We start from the raw sequence: 26543 nt of genomic DNA, 5'->3' as shown, positions 1-26543 counted from the left end.
TTCGTTCTTGTTAGGGAAGTCCCATCAATGTGAGGAAAACGAAGATTATTTTTTCTCGCATTTTTCCCAGGAGGAAAAACCCACGTCAAAATTATTCCAGCCATCGATTCCTCGTTCGCAATTTTCTATTTTTTCTTCAATTCTAAGAAAAATATCTTTCGTTTAGTCATCTTCATCTCTCTATATTCGAGCTTCCTACATTCCTGAAGAATTATCCAAATCGAGTATTTCATGGAATTACAACTCCGAGAGTTGTAGAGTAACTAAAAAAATAGATAAAATTATTTCGAAATTGAAAAAAATAAATTAAAATAAGAACATGAGAAGCGAAGGCTAACCTGAAACCGCATCGTTTGGAGGTAAATAAAATCTCGATAGGTGGCCATTTGATCCAGCAGGTGGCGCCCCCCTTACGTGATTCGTGTAGAGTTTATAACAATCGTACTCGCACTGTAGAAAAATTTCAAATAGTACTTCGAAACTCGCTTTTAAGCTTTCAGTTGCATTTCATTATTCCACCGAGAATAAAAGTGTTTTGTAACGTTTCAATTTTTTATTTTCCCGGAGGTTTCCGGTTGGTTGAATTCCATTTATTTTGTTAATACAAAAGTATTTTTCGATGAATTTTTCTAGTAGCATAATACGCGGTCGTTTTATTATTCATAACCTAAACGATGGATTATGAAAAATGAGTTTTTCCGCTGATTTTTCGAGGCTGAAGTGCAGGTCAGTGGAGTTTGTTCCTCCTCCGCGTCCTTGGGTCCATGGGACCCTAGGAATGTCAAATTCGTTTATTTTAGTCTATTAAAATAATAATTTCGCTATTTTTTGCATTGAGAAACATAAACAATAAAAAAGTGGGGAAAAACGATAAAAATATTCTAGGAATTTTCGTTAAAACGTTTGTCTGAAGAAACGTCAGGCACATCGACATTTTGTTAATTGTAATTCAGCCATCGACGCAGGTTTCGTCGGGGCTACACTGTTTTTTAATTAAAAAATGTTATTTCGTTTTTTTTCGAATCGGATAAACCTCTTAAAATAATTAGATCGTTGGCACTTGACTCTCGAGTTATTTTACCAGCTGATACGTACAATAATTCAACCGCGACGTCCATTATCCTGTTAGACTTTGCATTCTACCGTCGCTTCTCGCACACAACTCGTAACACATCCTATAATACTAATATAATATAATATATACGCCTGGAATATTGTGTGAGGCGTTTCGAGTGAAATGTCCATTCCAAGGTCTTAATCAAATTCCACTAGCACGAATATCTTCAAAATTTTCATTTTTTTTTCAATTTTATAACATTTAATTTTATTTAAAAAAATTATTTTAAAATATTTATATTAATGATAAAAAATTGAAAAAAAAAATCAATTTTTGAAAAATAGGCATTTGTAAGATACCTAATATTTTCTGGTTCGTAAGATTCTGAAGGATTGCGGGAATTTGAAAAACGGATAAACACGAAGAAAAAAAATGGGTCGAAAAAAATGTCGTACTTGCAAAAATTCTTGTCTTTTCGAGCCATGAATTTTTAAATATTTGAAAAACGAAGATAAAAGCTGTTGTAAAGTATGCTTTTAAAGTGACGATTTTTCAAAACTTTGACTCGAAATGCCTTGTGTAAAAATTGCGTGTACACGCATGTAGAGGGCGTTATCGTCATTATTACTGACAGCTATTGTAGCTGATTCGTAACCATCCAAAGTCCCTCGTCTTAGCATTGTGAAATGAAAGACGTGCATATGAAAGTAAAGAGTAAAATCCTGAAACGAGTCGTTTTTTTCTCTTTCTCTTTTGGTAGTAGCGTCCCAACAACAGTGTTTCGTATATCAGTGATAATGACATATTATTAGAGTTCCATATTATTACAGGAAAAGACAAGATGACATCTGGTGTCGAAAGTCTCAATTATTTATCGCCGGCAATCGAAATGTTGGTAAGACTGAAATTACGTCATTTATTTTCCGTATCGTTACAATAATTTCCGGTCTGTCGGATCGGACTTCCGATTCTTAGTGTTTTAAGGTTATGTCACAAAGCGCTTTGAAAAATTCACATTTTTCTACTTTTACGCATAGAAAATAACTCCACAGGCCCCATCTTTCTATACTCAAATAAATAAAAATAAAAAATGGTGATATAGGTTAGAGAAAAAGCACTATTTCACAGTTGAACTCTAAAAAGCACGTGTGCAAAATTGGAGGTCGTTTAATTTTGCCATTTCTACAGAGTACGGTGCGAACGTCCACTTTTTTGCGGTAAATGATAGTTTAAGGTCCCCTGACAACGATAAGCACAGTTTCAGGATCTTTTACGGGGGCAAAATTTTCAATTATTTCATTTACAATTTTGAGTTTTTAACGGGCTACCCTTTGGGAGAACTCGAAATAATATATTAATTGTGAAAAAATAGTACGGTGTTCGAGCTTCAGAAAAGTTTATGTCGCGAAGAAAATTTATCACGGCAGATGCCCTTAATTAAAAAAAAAAAAACATTACCTAACGGGGCTTTTAAGAAAGAAAACATGAAAAAACCTGAGTTTTTGACGCGTCGAAAGAGGACGCGTCAGTAATTACGTTGACTGCCGGTAACCTTCTGTCGCACAGTAAAAATGTTGCCTAGGTTATGTGTATTCAAAGTGTCATCGGTACCGACTCAATCATTATAATTAGTCAAGTTGAGGTACAAATTTGATCTTTTAGGATATTTTTCAAAAGCATTTTCTTACATTCTCATCATAAAAATATTCTCATCATCCTTAATATTTTGATAAAAATGTGAGTTAGACTTTATTTTTTGATTAAGGAAGTTGAGGCATTAGAATGAAAATGATGTCATCGCTTTTAAACCGATTGCATCTTATAAAGTGAAGTGTAAAAAAAAATCAGTTAAATTTTCAGACAGTTTAGGAGCATCGTTGCTGAGAAAAATCAATAACAATTTGGGCCAAATAACATGTAATCTTATGGAAGTCAAGACACATTCGGTGATATCTCCGTTGAAAATGATGCTAAAAATATGAAATTTTTTGGGCAACATGAGCAAGGCTTGCCGAATAATGTCAATTTTTTTCAGATTTATTAGGAGATTTGCTGAGATTATATTAATAATAATCTGTTTTCCGTGTAGTTTTTTGAGGCTAGGCTCGTCACTGTTCGTGTTTTCGACTGAGCTTTCACCGGTTTTTCGTCTTTTTTTCCCCAACTTTTCTTTAAAGTGTACGCAACATTGCCAAACTGTAAACTGGCCTAACTTTTCAAAGGTACAGGTCATCACTTTTGGGTAAAAAAAATGACTGTACAGCCTCAACTTCCTTAAATGAGAATAGCGTCGTGTAACTCGACATATTTTCTTTCGAATATATATTAATAAGCTGCCCGGAATAAACCGTGCAGCAGGATTTTTACCGACTGAACAATTGATAGACCGCCTTATTTTATAACCTTCCGTTTTCCGGAAATGTACAAACTTTTATTTAATCCCCGTTACAATGATGCTGAAAAAAGACTTGGAATATGCCTGCTTCCGATCGTATCGCTCTGGTGCGTGTGCCATTGCATTATTTTTCCAGTCGAATGCGCTCCAATCGGCGTTACCAACAACGTGCTTCGCGCGGCCTTAAGGCAGGTAGAGGTTACGCGAGCACGTAACCCATAATCTGCGAGGATCGTGCAACCATCACGCGTTCGTATGAGAGTCACGTCCTGTTGGAACAGCAGCCGTTCTTGGTATTTTCAAGCTCTCATTTTATTTCAAATTTTAAGGAAAATACGTGGAATCAGGTTATTCTCAGTGTGGAAAACCTCGCTCTCTGGGTCTCGTAGACCCAACAGTCGGTGTCGCTGCGAATAATCATGCCGGGTCTGACCGACCCAACGTTAAAAATCATGACTTTTTCTTTCACACACTTACAAAATCCTTGACCCGTTTGATGAAAATGTTTATCGCAATTTGAGATAATGGATTCTCAGCAGCTTGCTATTTTTGTTGTTTGCTAGATGTGCTCGCGGGCTTCGTCCGTGGCTTATTATCTACCAACTTAATCCAGCTGCGAATAAATTATATTCTCACACTAGATGCCTAAACGAATAAATTTTCAGATAGGAACATTAAAAAAAAAAAAAAAAAAAAAAAAACGAATGGAAGAAAACAAATGTTATCGTTAACATTTTTTTTTTCTTAATTAAAATTCTTTAATTAAAATCTATTATTATTTAATGAAATTAAAATTAATTGAAATAATTTGAATGAAAAATAAAAGAATAACAATGAAGTGCAAAATAAAATTGATCAATTAAATTTTTTTAAATCTCCAAAAAAAAAAAACGAATGGAAGAAAAAAAATGTTATCGTTAACATTTTTTTTTCTTAATTAAAACTCTTTAATTAAAATCTATTATTGTTTAATGAAATTAAAATTAATTGAAATAATTTGAATGAAAAATAAAAGAATAACAATGAAGTGCAAAATAAAATTGATCAATTAAATTTTTTAAAATCTCCAAAAAAAAAAAACGAATGGAAGAAAAAAAATGTTATCGTTAACATTTTTTTTTTCTTAATTAAAACTCTTTAATTAAAATCTATTATTGTTTAATGAAATTAAAATTAATTGAAATAATTTGAATGAAAAATAAAAGAATAACAATGAAGTGCAAAATAAAATTGATCAATTAAATTTTTTTAAATCTCCAAAAAAAAAAAACGAATGGAAGAAAAAAAATGTTATCGTTAACATTTTTTTTTTCTTAATTAAAACTCTTTAATTAAAATCTATTATTGTTTAATGAAATTAAAATTAATTGAAATAATTTGAATGAAAAATAAAAGAATAACAATGAAATGCAAAATAAAATTGATTAAGGAGTTTCGGTACAGAAGTCAAAATATTAAGAAATTGATCAAATTTGGCAATAATGTTCTTCAACATCAAGTGCGAAAACACAAATTTTTTCAAAATTTTCTTCTACTTAGTTGTCGAGTAATTACACATTAAAGCAGATTTCTTATGCCCGGAATGTATACCTATATATATGGAAACGCTATGCTTATATACACGTGAACTTTAGTGATCAATTACTCGATAACTGTGTAGAAGAAAAATCTTAAAAAATTAGTATTGTCAAATTTGGCACTAAAGAATATGTTCACCAAATTTTATAAAATTCTAAACTTTTTGAAATTTTTTATGTTTTTAGCATGGTTTAGCATGGCAACATTGTATCGCCTGTACCGAAACTCCTTAATTAAATTTTTTAAAATCGTTTATCGATATAGTGAGTTTTTTTATTTGTAGACGGAAATTTCGTAAAACATGAAACATAGTTTGAACGATGATGTTTGGTCTCGTGAAAGATTCGTCGTATTCGGTCGAGTTTGCTCGGTTCCCTGGGCCCAAATGAGCATAAATTTTGGTTCCATTGTTCGGAAAAGAAGTTGTCCGGGAAGGAGCCCGCACGGATCTCACGTTGTTACGCATTATTTCCGGAGGCCGTTGATCTCCATCGGTATGAAAGAGGAAAAAAATTGTTGAGAGAGTCTGTGACGAAAAGTAATTGTGTTAATTGTGGCAGGGGAAAAGGAGCGACGGTGGTGGCCACCCACGGCGAAAAATAAAAACGGTCCACGCGTCGTCCATCATTTTCAGTTCCCCTACAGCGTCGTCCTCGTCGTCGTAATCGTCTATCAAGTCCGCCGAGACCATTTTTTCCCCGAGCCTTTTATTCCCCGCGAGAATAAGAGAGTCGCGATTAGGGACTTGGAAAATTCCAAGGCTCAGACTCGAAAAGTCTGACAATATTTTCCCGAGGCAGAATCAATCGCAACACATTTTAGATAAGATTAATTTCAATGTCTTACTTCCCGAGTCGTGTGTGTGCCCGCGCGTGGCTCTGACTCAACAAGTCGAACCGATCCTCCTGGGAAGAAAACTCACCGAGCTCAAAACTCGACAGCCCTAAAAGTGAAATTCTCATTTTCGCGAAACGAGAACCAAATTTCTGTGATCGATGCTTTTTTCTTTTTTTCCCCCACGTTTTGCCCTTTAGTTGGATACTTTTGTGGGGTTAAACTATTTTCATTTCTTCAATGTTTCGGCATTTACTATTTCACGTTTTCGGAAAACTGTACGACTTTCAAGGCCGCAATCGTCATCAAATACTTCAGCATTTCCGGTTGGCGTTTTCCTTACTCGTTCTTTTCGTACTTTCTGCCCAATATTAATTTCCGTACAATTTCACTATTTTTTCATCAAATTTGTTCAACTTTCGTTATATCTTCGAGGAGATGAAAAGCTTTGAAAATTTTCACGTCCCCTCGAGTCGTCTTATACCCCGAATTACCAATAAATACTTGCTGGCCTCGAATTGATATAATAAATTTTAGTGCTGCACGTAACTTGCACGGTAAATTTTTCAATTCACTCAGTTTTGCTTATCCCTCAGAATAAAATGATAAGTTTCTTTTCAAATTCATTTGTTTGTTTAATTATAATTATTTTTAATGTTAAATGAATTTATTTGAAAAATATCTTTTCGAGCGATATTTTTCGGATGAAAATGTTTTTTTTTTACCATTTTCGTGATGCGGTCCGGAAACGGGCAGGGATTTTTCTACGTCTCGTCACTTCCAGGGAATAACAATTTTATTTTATTTCTCAAAATTTTTTGGCCACCGTATCGAGGCTAGAATAAAATGTAACGAAATAAAAGGATTCAATGAAGATTAAGGGGGCGTCGGGGGGGGAGATGTCAGATGCAGAGTGATACGGCTGGTGCGGGGGCGTGCGAGACGCGTTTGAGACTGAATCCGGACGCACACGAGCGCACATTCCGTCTAGTAGAATCGGTCCTCCAAGCAATGTTTGCGCTACGCGCTCTGTATACGCGGCTCCTCGCAGTAGAAGGGGAAATAATAAAACAAAATAACAGTGCGGCGTGGTCGCCCCGCTCGCCCCGACGCGGCTGGTAAACTCGAATTCTCACTTCACCGCGGCTCACTGTTTAATTCCTCAGTCGCGTGCGACACGCGCTCTCGCGAGGTCCGTCCGTCCCCTTGACGCACTTTTCTGGCTTAACAGACCCTTCGGAATTTTCGGACTCTGATATCGCCCTCGATCGGAATTGTTGAGTGATTTAGCCTTAATACCGTTTGGATATGAAACTCTGAAATCATCGAAATATGCGTGACAAGTTCGTCGTCCGTGTAAGTTTGAACGTCGGGAGAGAAATAATAAATGAAAATTCGTTCATTTTTGCCGCTGCTGTTTTGCTGGGTCGAGGCGCTTTTGCGCCGACGATAATTCCTTCTTTTAAATCATTCTCATTAGTGCAATTGTTGGCTTTTGAATTTTTGATAAATGTTGACTTTTGACGAGACTTGAAATTTGGGAGTGCGTGAAATTTCATTTTTCTCAGGCTGGAAGGATGAAATTTATGAAATTCTCATCTTTCGCTGGGACCGCACTAATTTTCTTCGTTTTCACAAGAATGTTGAGGGACGTAGACAGCGCATACTGGTGCAAATTTGCAGCGACGAAAATAAAAAACAAGCTTCTCAAACGCCTTTTTTCAATTTGCCCATTTTTCTGTAACAAAAGTTGACTTTTCAATTTTTTTCATCGTCGCAATCGATTACTGAGCAATTGTTACCCCGAAAAAGTCCCGTTGTAAGATCAATTCCATACGTTGAACGGTGAAATAAATAGTGTAGAAAAGTCCGAGTGCAAATTTGCACCAGCCTGTGGCGAGCGTGCGACCTTAAGGAGGGTGGCTACCGACCATACAATGTTGCCATGCTAAACCATGTTAAATACATTAAAAATTTCAAAATGATAAGAATTTTATAAAATTTGGTGAACATATTCTTTAGGGCCAAATTTGGCAATACAAATTTTTAAAGATTTTTCTTCTGTACAGTTAACGAGTAATTGATCACTAAAGTTCAAGTGTATAAGCATAGCGTTTCCATATATATAGGTATACATTTAGGGCATAAGAAATCTGCTTTAAGGGTGAATGATACAAAAGTCGAAATAATTAGAAATTGATCAAATTTGGTGATAATGTTCTTCAACATCAAGTGCGAAAACACAAATTTTTTCAAAATTTTCTTCTGTTTTGTTATCGAGTAATTACGCATTAAAGCAGATTTCTTATGCCCGGAATGTATACCTATATATATGGAAACGCTATGCTTATACACGTGAACTTTAGTGATCAATTACTCGATAACTGTACAGAAGAAAAATCTTAAAAAATTTGTATTGTCAAATTTGTCACTAAAAAATATGTTCACCAAATTTTATAAAATTCTGATCATTTTGAATATTTTGATGTTTTTAGCATGGTTCAGCATGGCAACATTGTATCGCCTGTGCAATATATCCTTAATGCGTAATTACTCGATAACTAAGCAGAAGAAAATTTTGAAAAAAATGCTGTCTTCGCACTTGACGTTGAAGAACATTATCACCAAATTTGATCAATTTCTTATCATTTTGACGAGTGTAGCCACCCTCCTTAAAGGGAGCGTGGCATATTCACGGGATAAAATTTCAAAATTATAAAAATTTTATAAAATTTGGTCAACATATTCTTTAGTGCCAAATTTGAGAATACAAATTTTTAAAGATTTTTATTCTGTACAGTTATCGAGTGATTGATCACTAAAGTTCACGTGTACAAGCATAGCGTTTCCTTATATATAGCCATACATTCCGGGCATAAGAAATCTGCTTTAAGGTAGTACTGGATGTATAGCCCAGCCGATAAATCGTACCTGATCGGAATTTCCGTACTTCGTGATGCAATAAAAATTTGAATAAATTGAGCAACATTTGGAAAGTTCTGAATAACTGCAATTATCAATAATAATATTGCCCAAAAGTTATTAATAAATTGTTGAATAAAATAATTTTTTAACAACTTTACAGTAAACCCTTGTTTTTTTTTTTTACGAATCGAATGTGCTCATTTTTCTGAATGCTCACGATTTTTTCCGAATTTTCGTGGATTTTTGAAATTCCGTTTTTTAAATTTTTGTCAGTGGCTCTATTTGTGCATTTTTGATCCAGTTACCTTGAGACTTTTCAAAACCGACGGTAAATATATCTTGTAAAACATATCGAAAATTCAAATTAAAAAAAATTTTTTCAATAAGTTTCAAAAATCCGCGAAAATTCGGAAAAAATTCACACGAGCATTCGGAAAAACCCACACATTTGATTCGTAAAAAAAAACAACAGGTCACCCCAAAATTATTGAATAATTAATTGTTTAACTAATTTGTTATTTACTTTCGGGCAATATTATTATTTTTAGAGATATAATTTTTCGTCGAGCTATCCATCCGGTTATACCTTAATGCGTGATTACTCGATAACTAAGCGGAATAAAATTTTGATAAAAAATAGTGTTTTCGCACTCGACGTTGAGCAAGATTGTCACAAAATTTGATGAATTTCTAATTATTCAGACTTTTATAATCGTGCCTGGATAAACGAGTAGGAAAAAAAACGTTGAACATTTCAGCCGGTTTTGGGTGAGGTGGGGGGCCTACCGAGTCAACTTCCGGAGCTGCAGTTGCATCCGGACGAGACGGAAATAGGTAAAAAGACAGTAATTACGGATCAGGCTTATCGTAAGAATCAGCAGCGGAGGGAAAGCATCGACGAGGTCGAGGTCGAGGCCGACGAGCGGGCAGCGAAATGCGGTTGGCTCTGGTTCAGACCTTCTTACCTGCAAAAGTTTCGCACCGCAAAATGGGCCCTGTTTTGGCTTTGTTGGGCAGGGGCGATGCAAGGTAATTTTTATTTACTTTCAATTCCCCGATTTTTTTCACCCTCGAAGATCTTATCGAGCGTCCGATCCTTCGCGTTCCGCTGTCGTCGTCAAACGTCAAATAATTCCATTATCACCATTCTTCTCATCGCAATTGCGAAGCTCAGCAAACATTTGCACAGATATCGCAGCACATTTAGCGATTAAATTCAATTTTCACCTCTCGCATTATCAACGACAGTTCACTTAATATTCGAGTCGATAACGGAACGATTGGATCACTGAAAATATCATACAAGAAATGTGTCAAGTGTCAATTCTGTATTGTCGCAAAATTCAAAAAAATTCACTTACTCTCAAGCTACATTTTTCCTCGAAAAAAAGAATTTTACAATCAAACCTTTTTTTTCAACTCTACAAATTGAATATATTCATTGATATTACATTAAAAAATTGAATATTCATCATATTACACATATTCACTCAAATTCCGCCTATTTTATTGCTCATTTCAACGATTTTTTATCAATTCCCCATCATTTCGTTTAATCAGTCCCCGATCACTGTCAATTTCAACGATAATTATCACTTTTCGGCGAAAAATAAAATTTTAATGTAAATTAAAAACCAATGAAAATGATTAAATCGTTTCGCCACCAAATGTTTTTGTCTAATTACCCGTACGGAATATACTTTGACGATTTATCGCCAAAAGGTGCCGCCAGGGTGCGGGGCGCTATGGGGGAGGGTTCATGCCCAAGCAGGGGGTTTAAACGACGGTATACCGATCTGTCAAACGTCGAGAAAGGAGAATACGCGAGGGGGCATCGGGAGCAACAGGAGAGAAAGAGAAGCGTAAAGGACAAGGGAAAAAGGAGTCGGGGGGGGGAGGGGGGGGGGGGGGGGGGGTGAAAACCCATCGAAATGCAATTTCGAAGCTTTCAAGCACACCAGCTGCAAACGACTGGAGAGAGAAAGAGCGAGAGGGAGAGAAGGGTCTCCGCGTAGCAATGCTCTTGAAGCACACGTACGAAGCAATGTCGTACTTTGTGCGTGTACACGAAGCAAATAAGAGACTCGAGAGGCTGCGAAGCCGATAACCGGAAATGGAATTTACCGGTAGGAGAGAGCTACCGAACTCTCCTCCTTTTAGGGGTCGGGGCCGAGATTTCGCCCCCGACCTCAATTCCGTATCATCGAACTTTATTTCCTCAAATTAAGCTTTCCAGGGCTGAGAGTATTATTAAGGAAGTTGAGGCATTAGAACGAAAATGATGTCACCGCTTTTAAACCGATTGCATCTTATAAAGTGAAGTGTAAAAAAAAATCAGTTAAATTTTCAGACAGTTTAGGAGCGTCGTTGCTGAGAAAAATCAATAACAATTTGGCCCAAATAACATGTAATCTTATGGAAGTCAAGACACATTCGGTGATATCTCCGTTAAAAATGATGCTAAAAATATGAAGCTTTTTTGGGCAACATGAGCAAGGCTTGCCGAATAATGTCAATTTTTTTCAGATTTATTAGGAGATTTGCTGAGATTATATTAATAATAATCTGTTTTCCGGCAGTTTTTTGAGGTTAGGATCGTCACTGTTCGTGTTTTCGACTGAGCTTTCACCAGTTTTTCCTCTTTTTTTCCCCAACTTTTCTTTAATTAAAGTGTACGCAACATTGCCAAACTGTAAACTGGCCTAACTTTTCAAAGGTACAGGTCATCACTTTTGGGTAAAAAAAATGACTACTGTACAGCCTCAACTTCCTTAAGTTTCTGAGGCAGCGTTCGAGCTGCTCATTTCCGGGCCTGGGACACTCGCCTCCGCATGTCACTGCGCGCCACGCTCTTTGTATTCGGTTTTTGTCCCAGAGGCTCGGGGTTCGGGACTTTTCTACGGAGATTCGTCGATAATAATTAAATTTACAATGAAAATTCGCCGGGGGGGTGGAACTGCGCGTAAGGCGCCAAACATTTATCTTGGGCAAGCGGTGAAAGGTGAAGAAGAACGAACGCACCCGCGGGAGTTGTTATTTGTGAGCGAGGAAGAGTTCACAGCAGAAGAGACCGAGATTAATGAACGAGCCACGCGAGCGCGACGAGCGCCACGGTTCCTCGAGCGAGAAGCGTGAGAGAGAGAGAGACGGTTGATAAATTAAACAAATTAATGAACAATGGAGCCCGATTCTACGTCAGAACGTGAACGGGCTAGAGATCGCGAGAGTTGGTCTTTTTTTCACTCTCCGCATACAGAAGCAGAGCTTTCATTGTGGGCTGTAATTGAGTAAAGGGTCCACTCGTGGGAAAATCATGAGTCACTGACCCCCCCCCACGCTCTTACACGCCGGATGAGAAAGGAAAGTGAAAAATTCACTCGTTTGGAGCAATGCGAATTTCATTTTTAAGGTATTACTGGAGATGGATGGCCCAGCCGATAAATAAATTGTACCTGATCGGAATTTCCGTACTTCGTGATGCGATAAAACATCTGAAAAAATTGAGCAACGCTTGGAAAGTTCTGAACAACTGCAATTATCGATAACAACATTGCCCAAAAGTTATTGATAAGTTGTTTAAATAAATAATTTTTTAACAATTTTACAGCAAAGCCTTGTTCTTTTTTTTACGAATCGAGTGTGCTCATTTCTCTGAATGCTCATGATTTTTTGACGAATTTTCGTGGATTTTTGAAATTCCGTTTTTTAAATTTTTGTCAGTGGCTCTATTCGTACATTTTTGATGGAGTTACCTTGAGACTTTTCAAAACTGATGGTAAATATGTCTTGTAAAACATATCGAAAATTCAAATTTTTAAAAATATTTCATCAAAATTTTTTCAATAAATTTCGAAAATCGACGAAAATTCGGAAAAAATTAAGCATTCGGAAAAATACACACATTTGATTCGTAAAAAAAAACAATAGGTAACCGGAAGATTATTGTTTTCCAAATGCTGTTGAATTTTTTCAGATTTTTATTCCATCAGGAAGTACGGAAGTTCCAATGAGATACAATTTTTGGTCGAGCCATCCCCATCCAGTCATACCCTAATTGGATTGCAAAAAAAAACGTTGCGTCAACGCTACCGAATGCGAGGACTCAAAAGAATATTGGTTTCGTTCTGTTTTTTTGCCAACTCTTTTTCATTGGAATAGGAACAAATGATAATGATCGAATGTCATTGGCATTGGAATTTTCCCCCAGGAGTTGCCCCTTTTGGGGCGAAAGTCCCCACCCCTGGGGGAGACTCTTTTCAAACCTAAACCCCGGGCTGAATGTTCTGCAAATGATAATTTGCCATGTTACAGGAATGGTGGTCAATGGATTTATAAATGTCGTTATAACGACGATAGAAAAGAGGTTTGGTCTCAGGTCCTCGCAAACTGGACTCATCGCTGGGGGCTATGACATTGCCAGTTTTTTTCTTCTCGTCCCAGTTAGCTATTTGGGAGGGCGGTCGAAAGCATCGAAACCAAGGTGAGTGGATTGAAATACTTTCGAAAAGGGAGCCTTTAACGATGAGACTAAATTTAAAATACTCGATTAATCCCACCGAAACTGGGGCCCAATGGGAAGAAAATTTACTTTTACAATGGCTAATTTGAAATTGAGGTCGGTGGGCGAATATTCGCCATTCAAGATTACACGATACTTTGTCCACTACACTAGTTACCGCGTGTACAGTTTAGCAACAAATTATTGAATATCGACTCTTCTCTGACACTATCGTCACTCCGGCACATCGAAGTCGTACACGCATGAAAAGTTATTGAATTTTTTCATTAGTCGCATCCAAGATTTTGCAAAAACAAAATCGATCCTTGTATTTCGTGGGTATTTAAGAATAAACGAGTATTTTACTTTTTTAACGTTACCATTGAAAATTAGCTGAAATATTTTAAAATATCTGAGGAGAAATCATTCGGATTACACGTCAAATGGATTGGTAACTTTTTACAACGCTGCATTCAATTCGCGTTCACGCGTAACGTCAGTTCGACCTTTCGGTCATATTTTGTCGTTCGTTTGCTTCGCCACGTTTTTTTTGTCAGTTTTTACAAAACGATCATTTTTATACCGGTTAACTTTTTTTATCGTTCATTTTTTCATTGTCCTCCACCGTAATACTACTTTGGACAGTAAACTCACTTCGTAACAAATAAAATTGCACCACGCTCGTCAAAATGAACTCTTCAAACGATTTTTTAAATAATAAAAATTGTATGAAAATGTTGGTTCTCTACAGACTATATTTTAAAAATATTATTAAAATGATAATAAAATGATTATTTCAATGTTTCGTCTTTTGAAACTTTCGAAAAATATAGTCGGTGGAAAGATCACGTAGCCGTCACCAATCCACCTTGAAAAGGTTCATTATAATTAGTATAGAAAACTAATCAATCTTTGATCCCCACGCTTCGGTAAATTTCCGACAAACAAGATACATCGGAGCAGGAGTCGTTGCCTTGGGTCTCGGAAGCTTGGTTTTCGCGTCGCCGCATTATTTGGCCGGAACCTACAGAGGTGGCGAACGATCCGAAAACGTGTGTCAGGATTTCACTAATTCGAGCTACTCCACAAACTCGGTGAGATAAACATCGGATCAGAGAAAAAAAACGAATGAAAGCTTGGCGTCGGAATCGAGACTCGAGACAAGCACATTTAGGGAAGCAAATTCACTCCCAGAGAGCCTTAGAGCTTGAAATAATTCGAGAATTGAATTATCGATCGTTATCGTCGAAATTTGGAATTTTTTCAGCACTCTTGCGACGGCCTTAATACCGAGCACAATGACGTTGAGCCCTACAGTGGCCTTTATCTTGCGATCTTCCTCGTTGCACAACTCCTCCAAGGCGCCGGTGCAGCCCCATTTTTCACCCTCGGTGTAACCTACATCGATGAAAACGTCTCGAAAAAAATGTCCTCCGTTTACTTGGGTAATTTAAAGCGTTGGAAAAAATTCATTTTTTTCGTTATTGAATTTTTTCGAGTTTTCTCTTTCAATTTTTCTCTGCAATTTTCTTCTCTTCAAGGCATTTATTACACGATGGCTGTCATCGGGCCTGCAATGGGCTACGTCATCGGTGGAGAACTGTTGAAAATCTACACCGATTTCCCCGTCGTCGATCCTGCAACGTGAGTGAATTTCTCGTTATTTTTTTTCTTTAGTTTTTCAGATAAATCCATAATAATAATTGTTTCGAAACAATCGACGAGAACGAATTCCAAATGCAAAATGATGCAAGTTTGTGGATCGAGAAGAAACGAATTATTTTAGTTCATCGGCAATTAAAAGTAACAAAAACGGATTTGGAAAAAACGAAATATGAAAAATAGCTCAAATACGAGCGACAAAAATTGCGGGGATTCTGGAATCTCATCAGATTCAATATTCTCAAAATTTCGACGGAAAAAAAAATAATTTTTTTCAAATAAAATTCATGACTTTGGCAGATTGAACTTTTGACATTTCCGTCAAGAAAGTAATTCTGATCTAACGAATTCGTAATCAACAACAGCGCGGTATTAACGAGATTTATCAGCGCTGATAAAATCATTCGCTCATTAATGCCGTACTCGGGTTTTACGCGGTTCAGGTAATTCGAAACATGCCTCGAAACAGATGCTCCGCAACGGATGCATCGCTGCTTCGCTAAAACACAAGCACACCCACAACACACTCCTCCAAACTGGTGGTGCCTCTCGCTAGGTTGGAAACTTTATTAAATTCTGGGGAGGATTTATCGCGGTTGTTGGCAGAGCTCGTGCTGTCCCACGCTCTTCGTGCATTCCTCGTTTTGCTTTCATACCCCCGGTGTCCAAATGGTCGTTCCAGCATCCGGAATTCTCTCGCTACCTGAAAAATACAAATTTGTTAAGAACTTGTTCGGGATTTTTATCAAAGTTTTGGCAAATCACAACAATTTCAATCTCTCAAATGCGCCGATTGTTGGAGATGCAAAAAAATAATATTTTTTGAGAACTTTTCCCACATTTTTTCGTATTGCACAAACGAATGATGAAAGAGACGATTAAACGAGCCAAAAACTCACGCAAATAGCGATGCAGCGTAGAAGCAAAGTGCCCATGCCTCGGAAATTCAGAATATTCAAGTTTTTCCAACATTTTTTCTCTGGGATTCCCAGCGAGGCCTTTTTTCTATGGGAATTTCATATTTTCTATGCCAGAACCGAATCGCTTGAAATTTCATGAAAATAATTCGAGTTCCAGATGAAAAAATATCAAAATTATAACTTTCGACTTGAGTGGACACGCGAGACCCAAACCGAGTCCCAAATTGACTTTTCTTCACTTGGTTCGAGTCTCGATGAGCTTTTTTTAGTGATCGACCCTCACCGAAGGTACCGATTCGAACCAATCGAAGTAACAAGTCGCATTTGGGTCTCTTGATTAAAGTCACAAAAAACTGATTCAATTCCTTTTTCAGTGTTTAGCTGTACCAACTTTATTATTAGTCAACATGGAAAATCTCTAGTCGAACCCCTTAAAATGATCGAGTTTCGAATGAACTTTTCAATTTCACCCAGCGATAAGAGCACTTAGGGTTGGGACACTCTTTAAATACGCATTTCAAACGTGGCTATTTAACTAACCCACGTGCATCGAGAGAGAGAGAGAGAGGGGGGGGGGGGGGGGGAGGTGAATAAACGCTGGAAATTGCAAGCTGTACGGCAATGATTCACGGTGTGGTGTAGTGAAAATCGATTTCCGTTGGTCAATGAATCTTAGAGAGCTCTGACACAGATAGATCGAGTTTAAATCCGGGTGGAAAGTTGCCCAAGTGGATTTTGGTTAAAGGGGAAGAGCTCGTAAATTGAGTTTGCCGGTGGCTCAACTTCGCCTTCAGGGACCATTATGAAGTGGTCATTCGTGTCATGGAGTCATAATTCTCGTAGTTTTCGGGATGTCAAACCGGAAAGGCGAACCTGGAAGCAGAAGGAAAAAGAAATTTTTCAAATATCGAGAATTTTTTATTTTTCGGGAATAAAAAGAGCTGGGGGCCCCCTTAACACGGGAGCTGCTGAAATCCTGTCCAAATATATTTAGATATTTTGGAGAAAATTTTCATTTTCGACCCCTTAATATGAGGACCGTTTAAACCGTCAATGAAAATGTCCCTTGAATATATATTTTCATTTTTTTTACTCCCAACCTCGCCTAACATGAGCTCTGCAAACCCCCTCGAACGCTCTCATTATTCGAGTTGGAAATTTTATTCGAGGAATCGCAATACTTTGTCAGCGAGACTTGGAACTGAATTTGATGCGTTGACAGATGATAATTAAAGGGACGTCACCAGAAATTATGGGGTTTCGCTCTAAATAACTTTCTCTCAAGTTTTTCAACCTGAAAATGTTTCATTTACTTGCAGAATTGGCCTGACACCGGATTCGAACGTTTGGATCGGTGCCTGGTGGATCGGGTTTCTCGCAGCTGCCGTTATTTGCTTCGCAGTGGCGATTCCTCTTCTCGCATTCCCAGCGATTTTGCCTGGTACGAAAAAAAAATAATTCATGCTTTTAATAAACGATAAATTTATTCTTATCAATTTGTCAATAAGGTTCCGAAGAATTGGCGAAAGACAGAATATCCGAAGCGCATAAAGGAACTTCCGGTTCCTCCAACGGTACGGAAGAGGCTTTTTCAAAAATTCGTCAAATGCCCAAAGAGCTCGCCCAACTGTTGAAAAATCCAGCCTTTTTCATGCTCAACCTTGCCGGTGCGAGCGATGGATTTTTAATTGCCGGCTTCGCTTCGTTCTTGCCTAAATTGATTGAAAATCAATTCTCCGTCAGCGCGAGCTCTGCAGCTCTTTTAATAGGTGAGAATGTCCAGTTTTTTTTTCTCAGTTTTATTCAACAGCTTGAAACGTCGAACGAATCGAGAGAATTGGCCAGAAAAGGTTTCAAGTTCTACAACATTTTTTTATACTCATTCGAAGCCAAAAAACATTTTTGCAAGCAAACTTTAGGCATTGGCTATTTTCATTTGTTACTCTTTTCAGGATTGGTGACCGTGCCAGCTGGAGGGGGAGGAACATTTTTGGGCGGCTATTTGGTCAAACGTTGGAATTTATCGTGTTCAGGAATATTGAAATTTTGCCTCCTGGCGACAGCAGCCTGCGTCGTTTTTACTCTGTGCTTTGCCCTCAATTGTCCAAACTTGGAGTTTGCTGGTTTGACCGTTCCCTATCACGCTACTCAAAGGTCAGCCAGTGAATTATTCTGTTTTTTTTTTTTTTTTGACTTTTTGACTTTTTTTTTTGACTGAATTGTAAATAAATTAAATGATTCCATTCGCACATAAATGATCGTCCTCATTGAAAAATAAATTTATAACTTTTGAAAAACTTCATAAAATTCGTTGCTTTATTAGCGGCCCTCCGAATCTCGAGAGTACCTGCAACAAGGCCTGCGGCTGTTTCAACGTGGATTTCGATCCAATTTGTGGGTCCGATGGAATAACGTACTATTCGCCGTGCCACGCTGGCTGTCATCGAGGCAGGACAATCAATGACGTCAAAGTGAGTATTTCCACGAGCCAGGCAAGCTATTCGAATGAAATTCCGACGAGACTTTCGAACGTGGAGTCCAAAGAAATTGTCCTGGCGAGCTGAAAAATGAGTTTTTCTATTAATAAAAAAATGACAAGAACTGGAAAAGATATAACGAGCTTGTGATTATTGAGCGCAGGTGTACGAGGAATGTAGCTGCATCGATGCCGCGCCGTTGAACACGACGAGCACCTCAGAGACTGGGGCTAACGTGATAACATCTTACGAGGCCATTAACACGACTTGTCCGAGTGGCTGCGGCCACTTGTGGCTCTTCGCGGTCCTCGCATTCGGTATTATGTTTATGACGTTTTTATGCACGATGCCAGCGCTCTCGTCAACTCTGAGGGTCGTCAGGGACGAGCAAAGGTCGTTTGCCCTTGGAATCCAGTGGATTAAAGTGAGGATTTTGGGCACCATACCAGCCCCCATTATTTTTGGTGCTCTCATCGACGACACGTGCATACTTTGGCATGAAAGTTGCGAGGACGGCAGGGGCGCCTGCCTCGTCTACGATAATTTATACATGAGCCGGTGAGTTGTGGCTTTTCTAATCATCTCCGCTCCGCTGCTCGCTTGTCAAAGAGCCCAGCAAGATATTTTCCTTCTTATGGACGATTATGGATCAACGAGGAGAAAATCAACCTGGAATAATACGATTTGAAATCTCCGTAAACTTAATTAGCCGACAAATTATTCGAGCTCGATGAAAACCGTGTTAAAAAACTTGGCAAAATTTTTCAAGGAGAAAAAAAATGATTTTTCAGCCCTCCGGGCGGAAAGTGGCAACTTTCGGCCCGCTGCGCGGGCCGAAGTTGCCGCATTCCACCTGCGTCGGACAGAAAAATCGTATACACTCCACGGGAGTGAAATTAGACCACCTCAAACCGCGTGCTTATCACCCTCGCCTTCGGCTCGGGTGACAATTCTGCCCGCGGTTTGAAGTAGTCTACTTTCCCTCCCTAGGTGTGTAATATACTATTAAGCACTGCTTTTGCTCTTACCTTTTTGAAAACAGGTACATGCTGGCCCTCGCATTTATCGGGAAAGCTGCTACTTTGCTCTTCTTCTTTATGGCCTGGTGGTTCTACGTCCCACCAACAACGAGCGACAAAACCTCCGGCAGACAATCTCAACAGCCGATACAATCGATCTCAACCATCACCAACAGTGATAACTCGCTCCCTCCTCAAAACGACTCCACTTCGAATCACCAACTGCGCGCTCATCCAACGATCGTTGGCCTATCGTACAAATAAATAAATCCCCCTCAGAAAATTCCTTTTCATCCTCATCGACATCGTCATATTAGATAGCCAGTTATTCACTTTTCATTAAACATAAGACTGAGAAACATCAAAGCCTTGCTGAATTTTATCGAGTTTTGTATACCATCGTTTTTTCTAAATTCATATTCTATTGATTTTTTTCGGCGGATAAATATTCATTCGAGTCTTTGAATATTTGTAGTGGAACCAAATAAATACTGAATGTTTTTAAACACAGCGATATTCCAGTTATTTTGACAGACCGACGTTTTCCCACTTTTTACCTTCACACGAGAATAAAAATTGGTGGAAACTACTCTTGTGGAAGTTGATTATCAAATTTTTTTCACTCCATTCCTGCTGATCGGAGTTCCAAGAAATCTTCCTTGATTCTTCGGAGACGAAGACACCCCCTTGAAAACGGTCTTCTTGGAGAGGACGAAAAGCAGACTTGAAAGCATCGTTGAAAATAGTTTTTGTCGCTGCGTTACCTGCAGTAAGTTTCCTGAATGCTGGAAACTTTTTTCAACGATTCTCAAATCATTCGGTTTGAAAATTTGGAGGACCGGAGCAAGAAATTCTGCAATTAGAATTTTGGACTCCAATTATTCAGTCTGCGAAAATTACATTTTCAGTCGAAAACACTTTTTGAGAATTTCGTGCAAAAACATTTTGGTTTTTCATTCTTTTTACCTGGTTTCATCATCGTAGAAACACTTATTCAGTCCTCGTCTCATGCTACGAGCAGCCGCCTGGTTTTTTTTTCTTCCAAGATACTTTACGGAACCTGTAAATTTGAGAAACATTATTGAGCGTGAATTTTTTTCAAAATTTAGTCTGGATGATAAGTCTCTCGTTGAAGAGGCAAAATATTTCAATTTTTGCTTACAAACTTCATTAACGACATGCTTATTTATATATGAAAACGGCCTCTTGGTCTAGGGGTATGATTCCTGCTTTGGGTGCAGGAGGTCCCGGGTTCAAATCCCGGAGGGGCCCGATTTTTTTTCATTTTCGTAGTCATAAATTTGGTTAAATTAGTTTTTTGTTTGTCCATTTATACCAATTGGTGGAAACTTTTTTTATGAAAATAAATTATCAAATGCAAAAAAAAATTTCGGAGGCAGTGCAACGAATTTATCGAAAACGAAGTCTTCCAGGCACACCTCTACTACGAGAGAATCTCAACGAACCAAACGACTTTACCTTCTCATCGTTCGCTGTCCCAAAATCCACCGCCGCGAATGTAACTTTATCGGAAGTCGAATTCTCGTACCAAAACCAGGCAAAATTTAATTTCGAATCATTAAACTTTCGGTATCGCGTTATTTCCGAGTCGCCGATTGGTTGGTTGTCGAGTTTCGTCAAGTAAAGTTCTTAGACTTTTGATCGGGCTGTTTCCGCAGTGACGGTGACGCGTGTGACACTCCGCGAGCGGGAAATTCGCATCGAATCAGTCACCTAACCTCACTTGGAATTTTGGAAATTGAAATCCTTCGACACGGTTCAACCCATTGGAAAGAATATCTGCCAGAGGAAGCGAAACGATGGCGAAGAAAATTCGCTGACAGGGGCTTTCTGCAAGCGGTCAAACCGTGTCGAAGAATTTCATTTACAAAGTTGTAACCCTATCTCTCTCCCACTCACAGCGCGATAGCCACTGATTCACACTCTCTCAATTTCCTCTCAAATAATTTACCAAAAGAATTATATAAATGATGCACCTCCATTTGATGGTTACCGAAAATCTCTTTAAATTCGTTCAAATCCTCCGTTGCTTCGCGGCTGCCGCTGCTTTTCTAGCGATTCTTTCTTTGCTTTCTTTCTTCTCGGCGCGCGTACGTAACGCTCCGAGCGGGAATTATAGTAACTATTATTTCGAATCCCTTAGTTTTGGGTGGGTTCGATTGATAAGGAGTTGAAACTCGCCTTGCGAATTTCTCTCCAATAACTCAAGACAAAGATTTAATTTTTGATTAATATATTGACGAAAATGTGGATCTTTTGACTATTCGGCTGACAACAATGTTCTCCTTAATTTTATTCCGTTCGACTTTTAGTCTCACAAATCTTTTGGATTCTCACGCGCAGACTCTGTACGCTCCGCTCATACGCGGACCAATCACGCTGTTTTTCATCATCCCACTCATTCAATTTTGAGGTCTCGCGACCCACGCTTCGGTTTCACACGCTCGCTTCACACCACATAATGCCCTTATTATTTTAGGTCCTTAGCATAAGAGTGACGAAGGATATGTCTAGCCTAATATTTATAAGATGAATGTGGGTAAAGTATCGTATTAGGATATTAAAACTATTTATATAAGAAATCAAAGAAAGCCTTATTCGATACATTTCAACGTATATGGAGATTATTATAATGTAAACTATAAGGAATGAGTTAGTCAATACGTTCATATTTTTTATCAACTAGCGGTTATTGTTTATGGTATACTTATACATTAGACACCCAAGTCCATCACGTTTCTCTCATTTATTAATATTTCAATGATCAAATTATCAAATCAGTATAAAATGCTGCGAAGTACGAAATTCGCGGTCCTAGCGCAGAAATCAGCGCACTCTGGTGACAAATTACGCATTCGTCACACCGTATCGTCCGACAGGTCCGACTTCAAGCTTCGGCGGAAATGGGCGGAAAATTCGAAATACGAAAATGTTCCAAAAAAAATTCGAATAACTTTTACTTTACACGAAAATTCGTCAATAATTTGGGATCTAAATAAGTCGGTTTTGAAAAATAATTTTTTTTTTTTCATTTTTCCTCAACAAACAAATCCAGAAAGAATAACATTTTATTATAGTATAAATAACGTTACAATATTATTAACAAAAACTGAATATTTCTGCCGAGGTTTCTGCGAGCGTGAACTTCTGGTGAGCACCATAATTTTTTTTTTCCTTTCTTATCGTTCTAACCTCAAAATACTGTGTCTCGTTGATTTTTAGCTCTAAAGCGTGAGCTTCCGTCACCGAAGTTAAAAAACTGAATATAAAGCAAAAGAATCGAGAAAAACTGATAACAAATGCTATTTACAAAGGCAAAACTTGTTTTGTGCAATTTTCAAGAGTTTTAAGGAAAAAATCGATATCTTCTTTGTTGAGGAGAACAGAAACTGTGATTCGAAGGCTCGGTCTCGGAATCTCGCGTTCAGTGTTCAAATATGCGGATTTAATAACGGCGAGTCCATTTTCTATACATTTTTCCGATATTTTGTCAAGAATTTGATTTTCTTTGGTGCGTTCGAAAGTCTCTTTGATAAAAATATGTTTTATGGGGGATTCATTGAATCCTGAAATTTCGAAAAAGTTCATTTTTCGTAGCCCAGCGTCAATAGCCACGCAATTTTTTTTCAACGTTAAAAATATCTCGGGCTCTAATTCCATCATATCGAGAGCCGTCGTCGCTGCCACTGTCAGCAGAGGAGGCAGCGAAGCTGAGAAACAGTAACCCAGTCCCGATAATCTTTGATGCTCGATTACAAACGACGATCCACAACAAAAACCACCGATCGAACTGAGGGACCATTCCAAAGAACCTGGAAAAAATATCAAACATTTTTCAAATCGTTTCAGTAAATGAGCACGAAAATTTATTAGTCAACTTTTTTTCGTGATTCATAAACTCTTTTTCAGGTTATTCATGTGAAACGATAATTGGTTCATGTTTTTTGTTATCAATTCATTTATTGAATAAATTATTTATTGGAAATTCAATTTTTTGTTACTTTCTATTATTGAATCGTGTTTCAAGACTTCTGAGGCTTCAATATTCATTTTTTACTTTCAAAAGTTAAATTTTAGCACTTTCATTTGGAATTTTTTCCAGAGTAAAAAATGTACAATTCCTAGTGCTTGGTCTTGCGAGATTACTGAAAAAGGTTTTCCGAGCATCAAATTACCTTTGACACTCAACAAATGTTTTTTACTCAGGAAAGTTAGCCGGAGGGTCAAGTATATTTTGATACCATTTCATTGAAATGACAAACTTTCATGAGTGCAAATCTTATGGAATTTTTTAAAATTCTTACCCATAATCATGTCGATTTTGTGTCTGGGAACATTGAAATGCTCGGTAACTCCACGTCCCTTGTTTCCTAAGGTTCCAATAGAAATAGACTCGTCAAGAAAGATTCTGAGTTTGTATTTCTCGCAAAGTTCAACCAATTGAGGTAGTGGGCAAACGAGGCCGGTGTTCATGAAAATTCCTTCAGCGATAAGGAATCTACGAACTTTGGTGGCTTTTTTAGCATCTTTGGAGTCTTTTTGTGCCTGTTCTTTCAGCAATCTTTCCAAATCAGTAGGATCGTTGTGCCGAAAGTACTTAACCGTGGAGCGGGAGGCATCCAGGCCTTTCTGGATGGCAAAATTGACTTTTTCATCGGCATAAACAATATCTCGTCGTTTGCAATATGCCGGAATGGCAGAGGCGATTGCACTGAAGCCATAAGAGTAAACTATAGCTTCTTCGGCTTCCATGAACTGGGCGAGGCGTTCCTCAAGTTCGAGATGAACGTCGACAGTGCCGTAAAAGCCTCTGGGGCCACAAGAACCAACTCCATACTTGCGGATGGCTGCGACAGCATTTTCCTGGATTTTGGGACTATCGGCAAAGCCTAAATAATTGTGAGTCGCTAAATTCAAACAATCGACGCCCTCGACCACGATTCTTTTCCCTACTCGCGTTGTCACTCTTCGGGGAACTTCATATTCTACTGGAACTTTTTTCGAAGACGAAACTTCCGGGATCAAAGGCTCCGGATACCAATTCGACAATTTTCTTTCAACTTCATCGTCGTCTGGCGTCCGACGATTGTTGTTGCTACTGTATCGTCTCTTCGCGATAACCCACACGAGCCACAGTACCAAAAAACCACCGACCAAAGCGTAATACTGCGGAATCGTACCCAATATGTCGATCGACTCGATAGACAACAGTTTCGAACTCATTTTTCTGGATTTTATTACTCTCTGGAGGGCTTTTTGATTTTCGTTTATTTTTATTTTATTGAATTGTCTCTTGGTTGTGGAGCTTTTGCGGTACGAACATAAATGCCACAATTGATCAAAACGTAACCTCGCATATATACGCTGCGGTTATCTGGGTGCACTTTTAGCCAACTTTTCATCTGTCGGTAACAAAGCGAAACTTTATCACTTGCGCCGAGCTTCGACTTTTGCGCAGCGGACGATAGGTATAAATTTTGATAACTTTTCAATCATGGAATCCTAAGATTATATCGAAACGTTTTTAGATCGAAACTGCAATTCGTTTTGATTTGAGAATAATAAAGGTTTTTTAACCGTTGCAAGAGCTAAATAATGCGAATTTTGTCACCATAAAAACTTATCACACATTTTTTATTATCACATTTTTTGGATTCTGATACAATTCCTTCGAGAAATTGCAGTCCGACTCTCCTACTCATAGGAACTTCTTGTACAAAATAAATAATGAAAAATAATCAAGAGAAAGCTTGTTCTCCCAGGAAAATTTGAATGAAAAGTGAGGTTAAAACAAATGAATGGTAATCAAGTGAAATGAATACAATAAAAATATAAATACAGTAATTAAAATTTTTGTGCTCTAAAAATCGAGTTCAAAGTCCGAATCGTGGTCCAGATCCTCAAACAAGTTGGCAACGATGCCTTGAAACGGAGACCGTGAGCTATTAGATGATTCGTCAACTTGACTTGAGATTAAGCCTTCACAGGTTTCAATTTTTTGGTCCATGGGCTCAGCATTGTTTTGAAGGTCATTTGCACGACTTTCGAGGCTGTTTTTAGGGCTGATTGAGTTTGAGAGTGAATTTGAACCACTGGGATCTTTAATGGGTGAATTTTGATGTTCCGTGTCCGAAAAGTTTGGCGATTTTTCTTTTGGAGAATAATTTCCCTCAAATTTTTCTTCATTGACCTCATGAACTCTTTGAGGCTCTAAAAATTTGTTGTACTTGTTAGGACGGTCAAATTTATTTTTTGTGATTGGAAAAGTTCGAGACTTTCTTTGCCACTTGTTCGAGCTACACAAATCCGTGTCCGGCAAACTCATTGTGAGCTTGCTTCCACTATTTAATTTCTGGCGTTTTGAAGACTGTAAAAGTTCTGAATTTTCTTTCAACTCGTGCTCATCGCTGGTCAAAAACGAGGTCAATTTTTCAGCCATCAATTTTCTCTCACTGCAGTCACAGGAGTCTTGGGAATGTTCGTCCACCTCGCAGTCAAAGCCCCAAGCATCGATCACCGCCAATTCTTTTCCTTCAATGTTTTTTAGGTTTTGGGTCTGCACATATTTTCTGCACTCTGCACCAGAGCCTTGGAAATAAACGACTTGAGTCATTTGCTTCTCGTTGCACATCCTGCACTGCCATTTCGGCACTTTTTTTACTATTTGCACCTGGACCAACAATGGCAATGACAAAAGCCAATTAAATACTGAGAAAATGGTAAATATCGAGTTCTACTAGGTTCAAAGAATAGATAATAATTTTTTTGTACTCGGAAACCGTCAAACAAACCCATTCTGAAGCCAATGATATAGAAATGGGACCCTGACTTTTCTCGGAAACTTATGACTGATTTTTAAAAAAACCCGGTTCAAATCAGCGCAATCTCCATAAACAAAGTTTTCATCTTTTGAGGTTAGAATTTGAGAGAAATGTTCTTACCTGAAACATTTTACAAGAATAGCAACGCAACACGTGCAATTTTTGTGGCATTGTAGACGAAATTTCGTAAATTCTTCGACCACAAGAAAATCGAACCAACCTCTTAACGATGTAAACAATTACTCGATTCAATAATTGATACAATTTTTCTATTATCATATTATTATTATTATTATTATAGCTTTTCGGAAGCTGGCGCGAAAACGCGGCTGCAGG

General features: G+C 38.0%; 3 protein-coding genes, 1 long non-coding RNA gene and 1 other non-coding gene across 6 annotated transcripts; 2 read left to right on the top strand and 3 right to left on the bottom strand.

Moving 5' to 3' along the window:
* LOC122418521 (uncharacterized) lies at positions 1 to 1263 on the bottom strand. Its single transcript, XR_006262522.1, has 3 exons — positions 1096 to 1263; positions 339 to 772; positions 1 to 263 (listed from the first exon to the last, which is right to left on the bottom strand). It is a non-coding gene; the product is annotated as an uncharacterized lncRNA (long non-coding RNA).
* On the top strand, positions 599 to 19875 carry Oatp26F (Organic anion transporting polypeptide 26F). 2 transcript variants are annotated; one of them, XM_043432771.1, is made up of 13 exons: positions 599 to 726; positions 1888 to 1952; positions 9548 to 9818; positions 13101 to 13269; positions 14237 to 14381; positions 14555 to 14732; positions 14829 to 14931; positions 17189 to 17310; positions 17378 to 17638; positions 17822 to 18023; positions 18193 to 18340; positions 18510 to 18904; positions 19389 to 19875. In XM_043432771.1, exons 2-13 carry the CDS (start codon positions 1899 to 1901, stop codon positions 19627 to 19629), a joined length of 2289 nt encoding a protein of 762 aa, XP_043288706.1. In that variant the 5' UTR covers positions 599 to 726; positions 1888 to 1898; the 3' UTR covers positions 19630 to 19875. The 2 variants fall into 2 exon arrangements, with proteins under 2 accessions (XP_043288706.1, XP_043288707.1); XM_043432772.1 differs by lacking the exons at positions 599 to 726; positions 1888 to 1952 and adding an exon at positions 7012 to 7220.
* Positions 19876 to 20565: 690 nt separating this feature from the next.
* Positions 20566 to 20637, top strand: TRNAP-UGG (transfer RNA proline (anticodon UGG)). Its single transcript has one exon. It is a non-coding gene; the product is annotated as a tRNA-Pro (tRNA).
* A 1799-nt stretch (positions 20638 to 22436) lies between these two features.
* Positions 22437 to 24856, bottom strand: Spt-I (serine palmitoyltransferase subunit I). The gene is made up of 2 exons (XM_043432550.1): positions 23691 to 24856; positions 22437 to 23198 (listed from the first exon to the last, which is right to left on the bottom strand). The coding sequence occupies exons 1-2, from the start codon at positions 24607 to 24609 to the stop codon at positions 22693 to 22695; spliced, it is 1425 nt and encodes a 474-aa protein (XP_043288485.1). The 5' UTR covers positions 24610 to 24856; the 3' UTR covers positions 22437 to 22692.
* A 143-nt stretch (positions 24857 to 24999) lies between these two features.
* LOC122418383 (uncharacterized) lies at positions 25000 to 26540 on the bottom strand. Its single transcript, XM_043432553.1, has 2 exons — positions 26328 to 26540; positions 25000 to 26056 (listed from the first exon to the last, which is right to left on the bottom strand). Exons 1-2 carry the CDS (start codon positions 26484 to 26486, stop codon positions 25247 to 25249), a joined length of 969 nt encoding a protein of 322 aa, XP_043288488.1. The 5' UTR covers positions 26487 to 26540; the 3' UTR covers positions 25000 to 25246.
* Between the last annotated feature and the right edge of the window lie 3 nt (positions 26541 to 26543).

The sequence above is a fragment of the Venturia canescens genome, chromosome 11 (assembly GCF_019457755.1).
Source record: "Venturia canescens isolate UGA chromosome 11, ASM1945775v1, whole genome shotgun sequence".
NCBI lineage: Eukaryota > Metazoa > Arthropoda > Insecta > Hymenoptera > Ichneumonidae > Venturia > Venturia canescens.
Note: the sequence above shows the minus strand (reverse complement) of the source record. Positions and strands in the feature narration are given on the sequence as shown.

Excerpts from the sequence above, each read along its gene's own strand:
- LOC122418383 (XM_043432553.1), bottom strand. The coding sequence starts at position 26,486 with ATGATAATAGAAAAATTGTATCAATTATTGAATCGAGTAATTGTTTAC. Across the intron at positions 26,057-26,327 it reads ATTCTTGTAAAATGTTTCAG|GTGCAAATAGTAAAAAAAGT; the intron begins GTAAGAACATTT and ends TTGTTGGTCCAG.
- Oatp26F (XM_043432771.1), top strand. The coding sequence starts at position 1,899 with ATGACATCTGGTGTCGAAAGTCTCAATTATTTATCGCCGGCAATCGAA. Across the intron at positions 18,024-18,192 it reads CCCTATCACGCTACTCAAAG|CGGCCCTCCGAATCTCGAGA; the intron begins GTCAGCCAGTGA and ends TTGCTTTATTAG. Across the intron at positions 18,905-19,388 it reads GATAATTTATACATGAGCCG|GTACATGCTGGCCCTCGCAT; the intron begins GTGAGTTGTGGC and ends TTTTGAAAACAG.
- Spt-I (XM_043432550.1), bottom strand. The coding sequence starts at position 24,609 with ATGAGTTCGAAACTGTTGTCTATCGAGTCGATCGACATATTGGGTACG. Across the intron at positions 23,199-23,690 it reads CAAAATCGACATGATTATGG|GTTCTTTGGAATGGTCCCTC; the intron begins GTAAGAATTTTA and ends TATTTTTTCCAG.